The sequence below is a fragment of the Haliaeetus albicilla genome, chromosome Z (genome assembly GCF_947461875.1).
Source record: "Haliaeetus albicilla chromosome Z, bHalAlb1.1, whole genome shotgun sequence".
Classification (NCBI taxonomy): domain Eukaryota; kingdom Metazoa; phylum Chordata; class Aves; order Accipitriformes; family Accipitridae; genus Haliaeetus; species Haliaeetus albicilla.
In genome coordinates this window covers 31,254,011-31,268,807 of record NC_091516.1, presented here as the reverse complement: position 1 = coordinate 31,268,807, position 14,797 = coordinate 31,254,011, and the positions used below count along the sequence as shown (strand labels likewise).

The 14,797-nt window shown below is 38.0% G+C and overlaps 1 protein-coding gene across 2 annotated transcripts in view; it reads left to right on the top strand.

The window, feature by feature from the left end:
• Positions 1 to 14,455, top strand: part of FRMD3 (FERM domain containing 3) — a 261,212-nt gene extending 246,757 nt beyond the window's left edge. For both annotated transcript variants that reach the window (XM_069777625.1, XM_069777627.1), the window contains one exon: positions 11,003 to 14,455. In XM_069777625.1, coding sequence (XP_069633726.1) covers positions 11,003 to 11,598 — 596 coding nt within the window. In that variant the 3' untranslated portion in view covers positions 11,599 to 14,455. The remainder of the gene's footprint in view (positions 1 to 11,002) is intronic.
• The last annotated feature ends 342 nt before the right edge of the window (positions 14,456 to 14,797 follow it).

Genomic DNA, 14,797 nt, shown 5'->3' with positions numbered 1-14,797 from the left:
TGTAATATGTAGGAGTTCATCAGATTTCTTGACAGCTTTTCTAAATAAAATAGCAGTTCTATTTTTAGATTCTTGTGGTCTGCAGAGATAATGAAGTTCTTCTAATATTCCATTAAACTTCGTGGAGGCCAAAGTGAGCATCCTTAGTTCAGGTTATATGTAATGGAATTTTCTACCAGTTTTTTGGTAGTTTTTTAGCATTGAGGTAGTTCTCTCATTTATGGAATAAAGTCTGGTCATCTTAAGTTTCTCCCATTACTGCGCACTTTGTCTTGCAAGTTTCTGGCAGTGTCCCAAAGAGTGTTCTGGCCTCAGGAGATCTTAACATCACTGCATGCGTCATTGTGTCTGTGTTCAAAAAACTAACTTGGATTTACAGTCCTCTAACCATGTAATTGAGCCCTACAAGGTCTGAGAACAACTTGTTTACAAGCAAACCTTTCGCTTAAAGATAACAATACCAAATGCTAACAAGAATTAGCTCTGCTAGCTTTCCTTCATGACTTATTTACAAATTCTCAGATTTCCAGGTGTTTACCATCCCATGTGTCTATGAAATAAGATCACTACTTTTGTTACAAACTAAACAACATTTCCCCCATCACCATAATAAGGTACCTCTAAAATCTGAAGACAGGTGATATACTTCCTTTTCACAAATATGTTAAAATTGTTATGCTTGAATAGATATTTCCTGTTCACTATTTTCACCGGCTGAGGAAGGATATTAGTTTTGAAGAGTGTTTTATTAGTTTTAGTTTTCTGGTTTTGAGAGGGGATTGTTTTTGCTTTTGTAAACCATACTTTCTGATTTTAAGAGAAGTTATGTAACCATCCGCTGTTTTCTGCCTCCTCTGTAATGGGGCATGAATGCTAAGGGTCTCTGTCACAGTTCCGACCAGTCATTAGTCTTTCAGCTGTGTAATAACTAGATTAGCAATTTAGGAAGGAGGAGAGTGACAAGAGCTGCAAAACCAATTAGTTACTGAGAGTAGACCCGTCGCCTTTCTGGCCCTCTTCTGCACACAGAGTCCCAGGCAGCTCTGCAGGAGAGAAGCAGACTCCTTGTCTGGAAAATCCTCCCTGAAAAACATCTTGCGTCTGAAGTGGTGACAGCATGGAGATAGGAAGCAAAGGGGCACTTGATCTTTCCTCAGACCCACAAGGAAGTGCTTGCAGAGAAGGGAGGGAAGAGAAGAGTGTTTGCCCTGCAGGAGGAAGGAGCAAAAAGGAGCACTGCTGGATATTCATACTATGTGGGCGAGGCAGGCAGGGGAAAGGAGCCACCGTAAAGATGCTTTCAAAAGCTCCACTGAAGCAGATGTCTTTCATGAGAGATATCACTTGGTGTAAAACACACATTTGCAGGACTCTCTCCCCTGCCCCCTTCTTTCCCACATATTTGCATGCACATCATTGACATTATGGTGCAGAGGGAACAGGGACATCAGATAATGAAGACTCAGATGGCACAACATGTTGTAAACATTAAAGGTAAGTATTCTGGGAAGTGAGAGACTACATCCCCACCAGTACACTCCTTCCGGTTTATCTCCTCTCTGTGGTTTCAGTGGACCCAGTAAGAGCTCCTCTTCCACTAGGACAGTGTGATGCTGTGCATGTGGTTGCATTCCAGCTGGAGCAAGCTATCAGCAGCCAGCATATGTGCGTCATGCCTTTTTTAGGAGCCTGCATATCTCTGTTGGACGTGGATGGGGAAGCGCCTAGCCTTTTGAAGCAACACTTCTTTCTGGTGGATATGAGTGTGTCCAATAGTTGTCCACAAATGGGAACTGGAGTACATATGCAAAGAGAGACATTTTTCCCAAACTTAGGAAATTTCTCTTCTTGTTTATACACAGGCAGGTCAGCTTTGATTCTAGTCTTGAAATGAAAGCATTTTCATCTCATTGGCTTGCCTTGTGACTAAGGTTTGTAACCACAGCATAGGATTTTTACTTTTGTATCTATACATTTTCTGCAAATATTTCCCAGGTAGTGGTAGGGAACTGACATCAGTGGCCAAATTGAAGCTCTCCAGAAAAATAATGGTGTGTCATTTTGTTCTGTGAAAAGCAGACGCTTAATGCTTGCCTTTTGTTTCACTGCACTACATTTTGATGCCTTGGATATTTTTATGCTTGTGTGTGTGGTTCAGCTGTTATGCTAGCAACTGCTAACTGAGATGGATGCTGTGGAAGTTTGTATTGTACGTTATGAGGCATTTGGAAATGTTTAAAAATAACCTCTCGTTCTGTTCCCTACTGGGATATTTTTGTTGGCTACGTTAGAAGCTTGTCATTTGATTCATTGAGAGTGACTTGTGTTAGTCTCTTAAAACTCAGTGGGAACTCAATAAAAGGTCAAAGCTGGTATGGGTTGAGCCTTTACAAGACTTTGAGAAGAGGAACTAATAGTCAAAATGGTGAAATGTCTTGTAAAAATCCAAACCAAGAGAAGCATTCATTTGCGGATGGTTAACCACTGCAACAAGGAAGTATGCATTCGATTACTTCGGCATGGCTCCAAGATCACAGCCAGAAGGGCTGGTAAATTTACATTTCTTTTACCTAAACCTCCCCCCCCCCCCCCAGTTTGTTATGCTAATAGTGGTCTCTTGGAAAGGAACTGTACTGTGAAAGACATGTTACGACTAGTATAGCAGAGAATAAGGATGAATTACTGACAGGAGCAGAGTTGCAAATGGGGAATGAATGAGATTAAACTTAAACAGCGTTTGTTGTAATATCTTACATAAATTGTGGATTTATTTGTTAACTGCTAACAAATGAATGACTGGAATTTTGCCCTTGTGATTTTCTTGGACTGTAAAGGAGAAATAATTTGCAACTATGATAACTTCTGACAAAACTAAATAGTTCTTAAATTAGCAGGTAGGTTGGTAACAAATTTTCAATGTCAGCTGAATAAAGCAGTGGATACAGTTTAGCGTTTTACTGCCACTGAGTGGGTTGGGTTGCCAGATCACAACTTTGTTGGCTTTATTTTTCTAGATACTGAACAATTCAACATACTGAATAATAGTACGGGGTGGTGTGGGGAAAGGAGTCTGATTCCGATCTCTTTTTCACTATGCGTAACAGGAGTGCAACCCAAGGAACAAAAAGTATTCAATACTGTTTTGGATAGCAACCAAAAGGAAGGTGGGTTTTTTTTCTTGTTTTTATACCAAAATCCCTTAGCCAAAGATGGGTTCTGTCAATCTATATGTCTCTGTTTCCTTAATATAGTTTGAGATTTCAGAATTTGTTTCTCCATGCTTTCTGTGGTACTGTTTACTTTTGGTATTTTTGCATATATAGGCTGACAGATTTCAGTTTCCATGCACCTATATAAAACTATGCCTTTGTATTGAATCTTCATTTCAGAAATGAGTATTTACAGAAGAATTAACTGAGAATGTTCTGGCAAAGACCAGAATATTCTCATACTTTTGGCATCTGAAAATCAGAAAGCAGTAAGCACAGAAGATATGGGAGAACTTGCTTCTTGCAGTGATTTGTCTCTGAGTAGCAACAGCTCCTGGCTGCCTTTGCTTCATGAATTCACCACTCAGGGGAAACTGTAGTGTCTATGACAATGCACCTAGCTCCCTTGATTCAAAAATAGGTACCAAAATTGAAAAAGCATTAGTATTTACAGGTATTTTTTATTCTAACACCTCAGAGGTTAAATGCTGGCTCCAAATAGGTACAAGCCATCTTGGTTTAACATGACACCAGTCTAGTAACAGAAGTGTGCACTGGGGCTACATTGGTTCTTAAAAACCTTGATTTTGCTGTACTGTTTATAGGATGTTATTCCTTTTGGTGTACATATGCATAAAACCTGTATATCAGCATATAAAACCTGTGTATCAGCATACAAAACCTGTATATCAGCATATGAAACCTAAGGACTGGAGTCAGCTTGTGCAAAACTCATGGCAGTGGGCAAAACTCGTTGGGAGAACCCCACTGAGATTGTGACTGCTTCAGAACAATGCTGCCTTGCGCCAGGAGGGCTCACCCAAGCTAAGCGGGCATGCTGAAATGTCCCGCTTGTCCTTTTCTCGGGTGCTAAGCTTTCACAGCAGTGCCCACCTCTTTTCAGAGGTGCTCCCTTTGGCCTGGTGCTAGACTCTGAGTCACTGCAGCCTCTTCACCAGCTTCTCCCCTTTCTCTGAGCTGCTGATGGACGTATCTTGCCTTCTCATCCCTGCTCCTATGATACGCAGTTCTCTTTCCCTGCTACTACCCTCAGCCTTTTCGCTGCTTAGTCCTGCTTCTGAAATGGGGTCAGCAGTGCTGGAATGGGCTCCTGCCAGGCCAGAGGGAGGGTAGAGACAGGCACCCCAGAATGCCCGCTGTGCTGCGTGCTTGGTTTTGTGTCTACCTCTGCGTTTTGGGTGCCCTTTGTGGGGTGTGAAAAGCAGGGTGGCAGTCTCCGGCTGCTGTGCTAGCTGTGACATTAGTTGAACACCGTGACCCACAACGCAGCTGGGAGGTGAGTTGTAATGCTGCAGAATCACAGCGCTTGCAACTGATATGAGCTGGCAACTGTCACAGGGCTTTGCTCCCTTCTAGAAGCTCCCGTAAGACTAAAACAAGTGGGAACGGCCACCAGGAAAGCCAGGTCACTGCCTAAAAAGAGGTTACTGTAAACTATCATCAATTTACTCCCCTTGCAAAGCTAGAACAGGTGTCTTCTATGGGCATAGGATGTGGGTAAGGTAGGGATCTATGGCCTCCTACTTCTGAGGGTTGGACATCTAGCTGTGATGCAGATCATGCTTTGATGCAGACCATGCTTTGATACAGATCCTGTGTAGGGCAATATTTGAGTTTAGTGCAATTCTAGATTCTGTTTCCCTTTCCTACATTTTCTTTGTGACATCCATGTACTTTGCTCATGTGAGAAAGCCACACTCTCCTTCCCTCTAAAAGGTCATTCTATTCATAGTACAAATAAATTTTGTTCACATTGAAAATAAACAAAGGAATACACAATATTTCTACAGGAAGCAGTAAAAGAGATAGGAAGGAACTGTCCTAATCGCAGCCTGGCTGGCCTTACTTGTTTACACACCTACATGTAGTATCCCCAGTGCTGCGCTTTCTGGACCATATCTAACTTTTCAGTTCTCTGTTTAAAAGAAGGAAATCTTCACACTTGTTCCTTTCTCCAATATACGAAGCCTTTACAGGTATGTAATTGTGTTTGCATGTCTGGTAAATAAAGTTGTGTGCAGTATATTCAGCCACCAGACGATGTGTGAATTGAATTTTTTAATAAGCAGAGGATACATTTTTCTGGGGTGCTGTATTTCCAGCAACTGCAGCTTCTTAAGAATGGTGGAGCTGGGACTGCACTTCATCCTGCTAATCCTCAGCTGCTGGTTTTGGCCCCTTTAGAAACACTAGCAGCTGACAACATTTATGTCAGACCTCTTGCACGTTCATGTTCGCAGCAGATGACCACTGTAAACTCATGTTTTATTCAGCTGTTCATATTCCTATCTGCTGTAGCAACTTAGAGGTTTGGAACAATCACAGTATTTAGTGGAAGGGTACTACTGAGTTATGGCTGGGCTAATGAGATCTCTCTGGCTCTATAAAATTTGTCCAGTTGCCAGAAAAGTGTGGCAAATTTTTGCTATAGATATATAAGAAATAAAATTGAGCTTATTTGCCTGATATTCCAGTAATATGTATTAAAAGATACTGGCCTATGAAATGTAAATTGAGGGTAAAAATATAAATTGAAGAATGGAAGGAAGAAGTTCTTCTGAAATGTAATTTAATACCAAGTCATAGTCCTTTAAATCTAAACACAGTATAAATTTCAACTATTACCGAAGAAACAGTAGACTTTTCAAAATCTAGGCCCCCAAATTATATAAAATTATAGCCTTATAAAGGTAGTAGCAAAATAATTGTTATGTAGTAATAGGAGCAAAGGATTTGCAGCAATGTTGTAGAGTAATTAAAGGATATTGGCTTCAGGCTTGCTTTAGCTTTTATATTCTCTTTTTCCATCGGAAGATTTTGAGGATTTCTTTTTCTTTTAACCTGGTTCTATTACTTCAGATAACTGACTCTCTTGAAGGCTAACCAAAAAGTAAATAATCCGAAAACTTGCTCCTTTCTTCAATTTGTGTCACTGGAATATTTATTATACTGTAGAATGATTTAGAATTTCGGTGCCTTAATGGGATATTCCTGTGCCTGCATAAGCATTTTAAATGATATATGCCATAATGAAGTTACACTTGTATCTTTTGACACTAACAAAATCTGAGTGGTCCAACATACTTATCTGTATATTGCAACATGACTGGAACTTTGCTGTGGGCTTACATTGACCATGGTTAATAGCTAATTGTTTCCTCAGTCCTTGACTTGGTAAATATTGTGGTGTTATAGGGAATAAGAAGGCACAAAAAGAACAGCTTCATATATTTTATTTTTTAAATATCAAATGAGCTTGCAACACCAGCAGTTAATGCCCATTCTAAATTTTCAATTTTTTATATTAAAACCTTATTTATTTACACTTATATTTGGCTGATGTAAAACACAGTTACTTTGATTTAGTATGTTTTAACAATACTTAAACAGTTGAAAATTCTTGTTATGCGCTCAAACTAAATGGTGGACTTTAAAGTTGATGTATGCTTTGGAAGTGTGACACATTCCAATTTTAATACAACCTCTTCAGAAAACACTGATCTGAAAAGGTTTCTCTACTGCCTTCTATCTACAGATTAATCACAAAATCAGAAATTTGCCACTTATTTGAAAAAAATACAGTTTTAATGAAAGTTGATATGACCTTTCTTGTTTATGTTCACTATGTATGTTATGCACACTGGAATTTACTCTGGGGAAGGAGAGAAGGCTCAAGAATCATAAATTGGGGTGACCTTTCTTTGCAGTAGCTGCAGCTGTCCTCTCTGTGATGAGAAACATGATGAAGATATATTACTGACCTAAGCAGGTATAGAGAAGCCTATGGCCAGGATTCTCAAATTTGGGAGGTTAAAATTAGGTCCTTTAATCCATATTAAGGTACCCAAGTAAGTGGCTCAACTTACCTTTACTCCTATTAAAAGAAAGTGAAAAGCACATTTTAAAATCAAATTGTTGTACTTGTGTATCTAAAGATATGTGCAGATGCTTAGTGTTGGGCTCCAGAGTTTAAAAATTTTGGCATTTATGTTTTAAGATATCATGAGTGCAACTCTCAAGTGACTCAGAGAATTGTTGATGATCCATAATTACCTGCTGTTACAGTATGCTTTGGAGAGAGATCCCCCAAATCTGTTCTCATCTCTTAGTGTTCATACGGAAGTGGTGGAGTCACCATCCCTGGAGGTGTTTAAAAACATGTACATGTGGGGCTTCAGGACATGGTTTAGTGGGCATGGTGGTGTTAGTTGATGGTTGGACTTGATGATCTTAAAGCTCTTTTCCAACCTAAACAATTCTATGATTCTGTGATTCTATATCCTGTTATGTCTAGTTTCAATCAGTTTGTATCCTCCTCTTGACTGTGGCAAGTATATTTGTTAGTACAAAGAATGGTGTAGACAATAAGTTCCAGCACAAAATATGTTTCATGCTGAAATGTGATGAATTTCTAAAATGGCTGTGATAGGAGAGCACAGATTAGTTGAGGCAATGAATTATTAGCTAGGCAATCAAATTTAGCTAATGAGGAGACATCTGCATTTTCTTTTTTGAGGACAACGTTTCATTTCTGCGCATATCTGCTGGCTAGGTGCTGGTGAAAGGAGCACTCCTGCTCTCTCTCTGTCCCTGGTAATGTGCTGCGCTTGTGACAAGCCAGTTCAGGAAGAAAAACCATCAGAGAACTAATCCAGTTAGAAAACAGTTATTTTCCTAAGTTATCTTTAAAAGCTGGCTTGCTCAGGGATGAAATGAGAGGAAGCAGACATGGTCTTTTTGGTTGATTTAGCCAGAAGGTGAAACCTCACCTGGAGGCATGGCCAGTGTATCTCCTAGAGAGCAGGAAAAGAGAACAAATTACAGGGGGAGAGATCTGTCTGGGGCATTTTTAAGACTTAAAAGGGGAAATGAATTTTAGTAGCTAATGTGCTCTACTGAAGGGTGGGATGCTTCCTGAGGACGGTGTTCTGTAGTGAAGAGGTTTTCTGTAATGAATGTAACATGACACATAAAAACATGAACTAAGAAGAGGATTCAGAAAGTTGTCAGGTAAGGAGCAAGCTAGCTTGTTCAAGGAGTGATTTAATGTAAGTAGGTTTAAAGTGCAGGTTTTCTGTCATTTCTTATATCTTTTAGAAATATTTGTACTATGTTATATATTTTATGTTGCATTTATTGGCATTTCATCTCAATTGATATTAAGTTCAGTATAATTTTAAAGTTGCCAGATATTAACAAGCCATCGCTCACCCAGTTTTTGGATAGTCTATAAACTGGGGTAACTTAGCACGTACCTTACTTACTCTTTTGACTGTCTGGAGGATGTGCTAACAATGCTGCAGAGGTCGCATGGAGGATTTTGTGGTAACAGTCAGGCACTCTGGCATACAGCAGGGTCCTATGGAAGATATTTCCATGTGGAAGTGTTGTAACAAGCTTTAAGATTCCTAACGCAGCTCTAAGATTCTGTCTCGCAAAATATTAATCTGCTTGTTTAGTTTAATTTACAAAATTTTAACAGGTTAACTTTATATTGGCAATTTTTTCTGCAAATAATGAGTATTTTGGGCTCTGGCAGAATGTGGTAATGTTCCTGTATCTGGCTCAGGGCAGGTTTATTGCTGAGTGACCTGATAGTGCAAAAATCTGGTATCAGTTATGAAACTGAGATTTTTGTGGATATGTCCCATTCTGAGCATGGTAGTCATGATAGATGTCAAAGGAAAAAAAAAAGAAAATAGAGATTCTAAGAACTTGTCATTCAAGAAATGCAAAATTTGTAACAATGAGAAAGTCTAGAGTGAACCACGTTGCTGAAATGTAGTTATGCCTACTGCTAGTTTAATGATCAGTAGCCAATGGTGTAAGAATATTCTTTTGCTATCTAGAGAAATAGAAGGAAAGTAGGTTTCAGAAGCAAAGTTAATAATTTCAGTACAGTGAATGGTGTTTACAGTTCTTAGGACTAATAATGTAAAAAAAAATCAGTCACATTTTCAAGAAAAAACATGAGAAGGCTTCTGATTGTAAAGTGAGATTCTTCGCAGAATTTTTGGTCAATTATTGTTGTTACTATTTAAAATTTTAGCTTAGAATTGTGATTCAAAATGCATCTAAGCTGTTTATCTTCCTAAATTGTAGATGTCTTTATGATTGGGATTTTTGCTTTTCAATTTTTGTCCTGTATCATATGTTTACAGAGCAGTAATTAATCTCTTCCATGTTCAGGCCATGCTTTATTTCACTCATCTCAAAATGATCACAATGGGCCTTTTGTTTAGCTTAATTTTTTTATATGTTTGCCATCCTTTAATAGAAAACTTCAGTAAAGCTTGCTGAGACCCTTTTACTTCACACTGAAACCCATTATATATCTAGCATAATTAGCACTGGAGATGTACCACTTTTTCTGATTACTTTTTTTTTTTTTGTAATAATACATTTTCTTTTATACCACATTGTTTTAAAGTCTCTGAACCTTAACCTTTACTGCACTAAAACTGGAATGAATCTCTGATGATGTCAGTTTGCTATCTTTTACAGAGATCTTTTGCTGAAATCAAAGAATTGGGCCAATTTGAATTTTACATAGTACTTTGACATGAACTTCCTGAGTTACTTGTTGGACAAGTCATGTAACCTTGTATTGGTTTTACCTGCTATGTCCTTACCTATATGTTGTATTTGGATTAGTCTTTAGTAAAGAATGGAGCGGTGCTTAACATCACAAACCAAGAAGTACTAAGTATTGTTATATATTACTGTTGCTTACAGACTGTACTGTGTATGGTCTATTCCTTTTGCACATAAATGGCATCTGATGATGGTAATGAGTGTTGGACGTGGGACAAATTTAAAACTGTTTTCTGATCACTTTGTCTGAGCTCTGTGCCCAACTCTCCTCCCTTCCACTCCTGCAAATGACGACTAAGAGCAGTCACTCCAGTGTTGATGTAGCTGTGAAACAGCTAGACTTTTTTGCAGACTTACTGCTGTTAGTGTAGACTGGAAAAAAGGGAGTAAATTTTGAAAAGGAGAGAGCTTGGGCAGAGAGTGGGGTCACAAGAAACAAGCATGCCAGTAAGGCTAAGAAAGAATCCTCTGTAAGGGGGAGAGAGAAATTTAAAGGAGAGGGAGAAAAGAGACTGTGAGTATAAAGAGCAGAGACGTGACTGGAAGAAAAATGAGACATGAGGAGAGGGACCTTTTTTAAGAGGTGAGGCATTTTCATTCCGTTTCAATGATACCTAATCCTCATACTGTATGTCAACCTTCCTTTCCTTTTATTCTCTCTACCATTAACGTGAATTTATCATGATAATCTATTGTCTCTTTTTAATATCATGCTCTATTAAAAATTCTCAACCTCAGCCATTATCTTATCACTTTCCCTTCATTCATCTCCAAGAAATAAAGGTGAGTTGTTGTTGTTGTAGTTGTTATTATTATATTAGACACCAAATAGCACCAATTCACATATGTACTAGGTATTCATTTATATCAGAATTCTGATTGCCAGTAGAGAATGAGCTGTTCTGGTTTCTGTTTTGCATTACATCATTATTAGTAGTAGCTGCATCAGACAAAGTTAAGTAGATCTGGTGTACTACAGTGTTGTAAAAGATGTTGCCCTCTTCTGGAGCTTTTCAAAAAGCTTTTCCAGTTTTTGCTAATTGTGTATGGTCAGGTTTCCATATACAAAGTCATTGCAGAATCTTCTTTCCAGCCTCTGGTAGATACCATTGGAAGGTTGAGTTTTGCTACCAGGAAGGCAGAAATTTAGGATCACTATTTTCATCCCATTTTTTCAGGTATCCAACTGCCAAAGGAAGATGAGATTTCAGTACCTGTGACTTCAAGCTCCCCAGTTAAGGACATTGGAGAGAATGTTGATCTTGCCATTGAACACAAAGAGAAGATGAAAGAGGAACCTTTAACCATCTCAGAACTGGTATACAATCCTAATGCCAGCTTGCTGCCCACTCCTGTTGATGATGAGATTGACATGCTCTTTGATACCTGTCCAAGAGTAGAGAATGAGAAAGATGATACAGATTCATTTGAGGAACTCGAAGCAGATGAAAATGCATTTTTGATTGCAGAGGAGGAAGAACTAAAAGAAGCTCGGAGAGCACTTAGGTGGAGCTATGACTTTCTAATGGGCAACATAGAGGTGAATGCCTTTGTGAAGAGTTTCTCCAGACTTCTGCTTGTAGGCCTTGGACTGTTGTTGTTTGTGTTCCCTCTTCTCCTTGTTCTCTTGGAGTCGGACCTTCAAATCTCTTTTCTCCATGAAATCCGTCAAACACCGGAGTTTCAGCAGTTTCATATTGAATATTACTGCCCCCTTAGGCAGTGGGTGGCTTGCAAAATAAACTTCATTCGTGACATGCTGGGCAGCTTTTAATTTTTAAATAAATATGATACAACTAAGGGCTATATTCAAAATTTCAGTTAGTGCCAGCTTTCCATAATGCCCTGGGGCCATCAGTCAGTAGCTGTCTTCATATCCAGTTCATTACAGACTCTTCGGGTTGTTAAGTTCCCTTTACATACTTAAATTGCCCCTTTACTTACAGGCTGATACAGTCACTTTTCAATAACCAAGAAGAAGCTTTATTTTAATTGCATTTCAGACTCCCTGCTCATCTATTACATCATATAAGATGGGGTCACAATAAGTTTCATTGTCCTTAACCTTTCAATCCATGACACTAAATCCAATGACACTGGAAGAAAAACTTTTTTGAATATATTCCTTAGTGCAGCAATCTCTTCTAACCAATGCCTATACAAGCAATGTTTATGCTGGGTTTTTGTTTGTGGTTTGGTTTTCTGTTTGTTTGGTTTTTTACATTTTTATGTGTTTAAAATATTTTGGTAAATTTTTAGCAAAAGACAACTTCTGATGTTATTTAAATGTACAAAATGGTAAGAATAATGCACAAGGGCATGTAGGGTGTTTCTAGTGTTTTAGCAATGATTTGTTTTTAAACTACTGGCTGGAGAATGAATGAGTTTAATATAGCTCTATACAGAGGGACCGTGGTTTGGGAAATACATAGAAAGTTTACTCAGGTTCAGTAGGGGCTGCCTGGGGGAGGTGAAAGGACACGAAGTATGCAGAAGAATTTCTGAAAGACACAGTTGTAAAGCTTGGGGAGGTAAGCAGAACTGAACGTAATGATCCTTCCTCTAACCTGTCAGGTTGTCTTATACTTTATAAGTGCTGTAGAAAGTCCCTACAAGATAGTCCAAGTACGTTTGGGAAGCGAATGAGTCTTCAGTCTAAATGTAGATTATTGTACATAACATGGAAAAAGATAATAGTAAGTAGCAAAAAAAAAAAAAAGGGAAAAAAAAAAAAAGCTAAAACCCTAGCTAAATCAGTAGGTGAGTGACCAACTTTTAAAAATGATAGAGAAGAAAAATTTATTCCTTTTTAAAAGCAAAGCGTTAGGCTGTGCAGTTGACATAAAAGTATTCTAGTGACTCACAGTTAAAGGCTTAAACACTTTAAGAGATGCATCTTCATCTTTGATGCCTGTTATTAATAATCTGTAAGACAACATATTTTTTGTGCATACTAATATGCTTCTTTTCACATGTAGCAGCATACTTACCCTTTTTCCCTGTTATTACAAGCCCAGTTACATGATCTAATGCTGTTTCATGTAACACAGATTTATATATCTAAAGTTATTCCAATATAGCTTAGACAATATGCTTAAGTAAAATCTTGTCTATGATGAGAACATTTCAAGTCCCTCAAATGTACCACAGAGGTTGTATTTGAAAGGAGAAAGTTTTTATTCTTCACCCTGCCCCAATCTTAGTGCAGATGTGTTTTGTATTTAAACTAGGGAACTCTGATTTTGGCCTCAAGAATCTTTCTCCTGCTTAGACATTTATGAATTGGAGATATATTTAAGGCTGTTTTATTAGATGTGCATTTAACACATTTTAAACACATCTCTAATTCCTACTGAATAAATTCGTTTAGTTTCAATATCAGAGAATTGGTTTTGCTTGGTTTTCTCATGTAAGCCTTTGCAAATGTCTAGTTTGAAAACAGCAATTTCCTTAGAGGATTTCTCCTTCCCTTCTAATCTTCTCCAGTTTTTAAAGGAAAAAATAGTTACAGGGCTTAGGAGTTCCTTTTCTCAGTTGAGAACTTTTGGATTGCTATTCATTTCCCAACCAACAAATGCTAAATTAAACAACTACCTTGTTTTCTCTTGTCTTTGTTTTTCATTGCCAATCTGTTCCTCAGAAGAATCATTATTGATTAGTTACTTGATGTGTATTTCTTCTTGTGCTACTTGCAGCTAAATGATCCTATCCCATGAGGTAATAATCATTCAGCCTAATAGAAATGGAGAATGAACTGAAGTAGACATTTGGCCTTAACAGGAAATTATTCACTTGCATTGTTTCTAAACAAAGGTGTCAGAAAAGGTGTTTTGAGTGGTGAAGACTGTGAGACCTGGCATCCTGCTGGACTATGGAGACATGGTTCTGTACAGGCTCCTATATAAGTCTGATAATTATTTTTTTAAAAAAAGTTAGATCCCATGCTCTAAAATGTAGTCTTGTCCCTGTAAATTACAGCACTCCAGAAGTAGGAGTATTGTTATGCTTGATTTAACTCTATCGGAAAATAGCTAAGTTGCATGAGAACATAATCTCAGAAAATGTGCAGTGCAGTGAGGTTTTATGTAGGGTTAAATGCAAGTGTGTGTGTGTGCACATGTGCCTGCCTTTACTAACCATGTGCATATATTCAGGCCTGGCCTTTTAAAATTCTTCCCTTCCTTCCTGATATTCTCTGGTCTATCAAAGTAATTTAACTGAAAGTCGTGAGAGTCCTGTAACTTAAAGGCCAGGGCCAGATAATACACACAGAAGGATATGGTTGGGCATATTCAGAGAGAGTAGCAGTCTAGTATATTATTGGTGAGGATGACAGACTTGGATTATGAAGCATCTATAGGTACAATATTTTGTATTTCTGTCTGTGCTTGGATTATATTGTAAAATGTTATGTACTTGAAATCTATTTTGTGGTTTGTCTAACATTTATAAACACAACTCTGGGAAGAATTAAAAATGGTTTTATTTCATGGAGACTAAGGGGAAAATATACCTGTAACTTGAGCCTTATCTTTGTACAGTGAATTTCACATTTCTATATGTCAACATCCTGATTGTTTTGTATGTTGATATGATGGCAGGAATCCCTAATAAAAATACACTGGAGAAAAGCTTTCTGCAGTTATGACAGTTCTTATGGTGAAAGATGTTTTGTAAATAATAGTTTTTGTTGAGAATTAGTTGGTACATGATATAGTACAGATTGCTTAGGACTCTTACAATTGTTTTTACATACTTTTTTTTTTATTCACCAGCTGGAGAGATGCTAAGAAAGTGCTTTAAAATAAGATGTTATTAACATGGCTTCAGATGCACTAACCAAGGGCCTAATGGTTTGCCCAGTTACCATATAAGAGTTAGTCACTTGAATTTGCCCCAAAATAAAACTACTACACACAATACAATTTGAGAAGTCTGATTTTAAAGTCAGGCCCTGGCTGTAGACATATGGC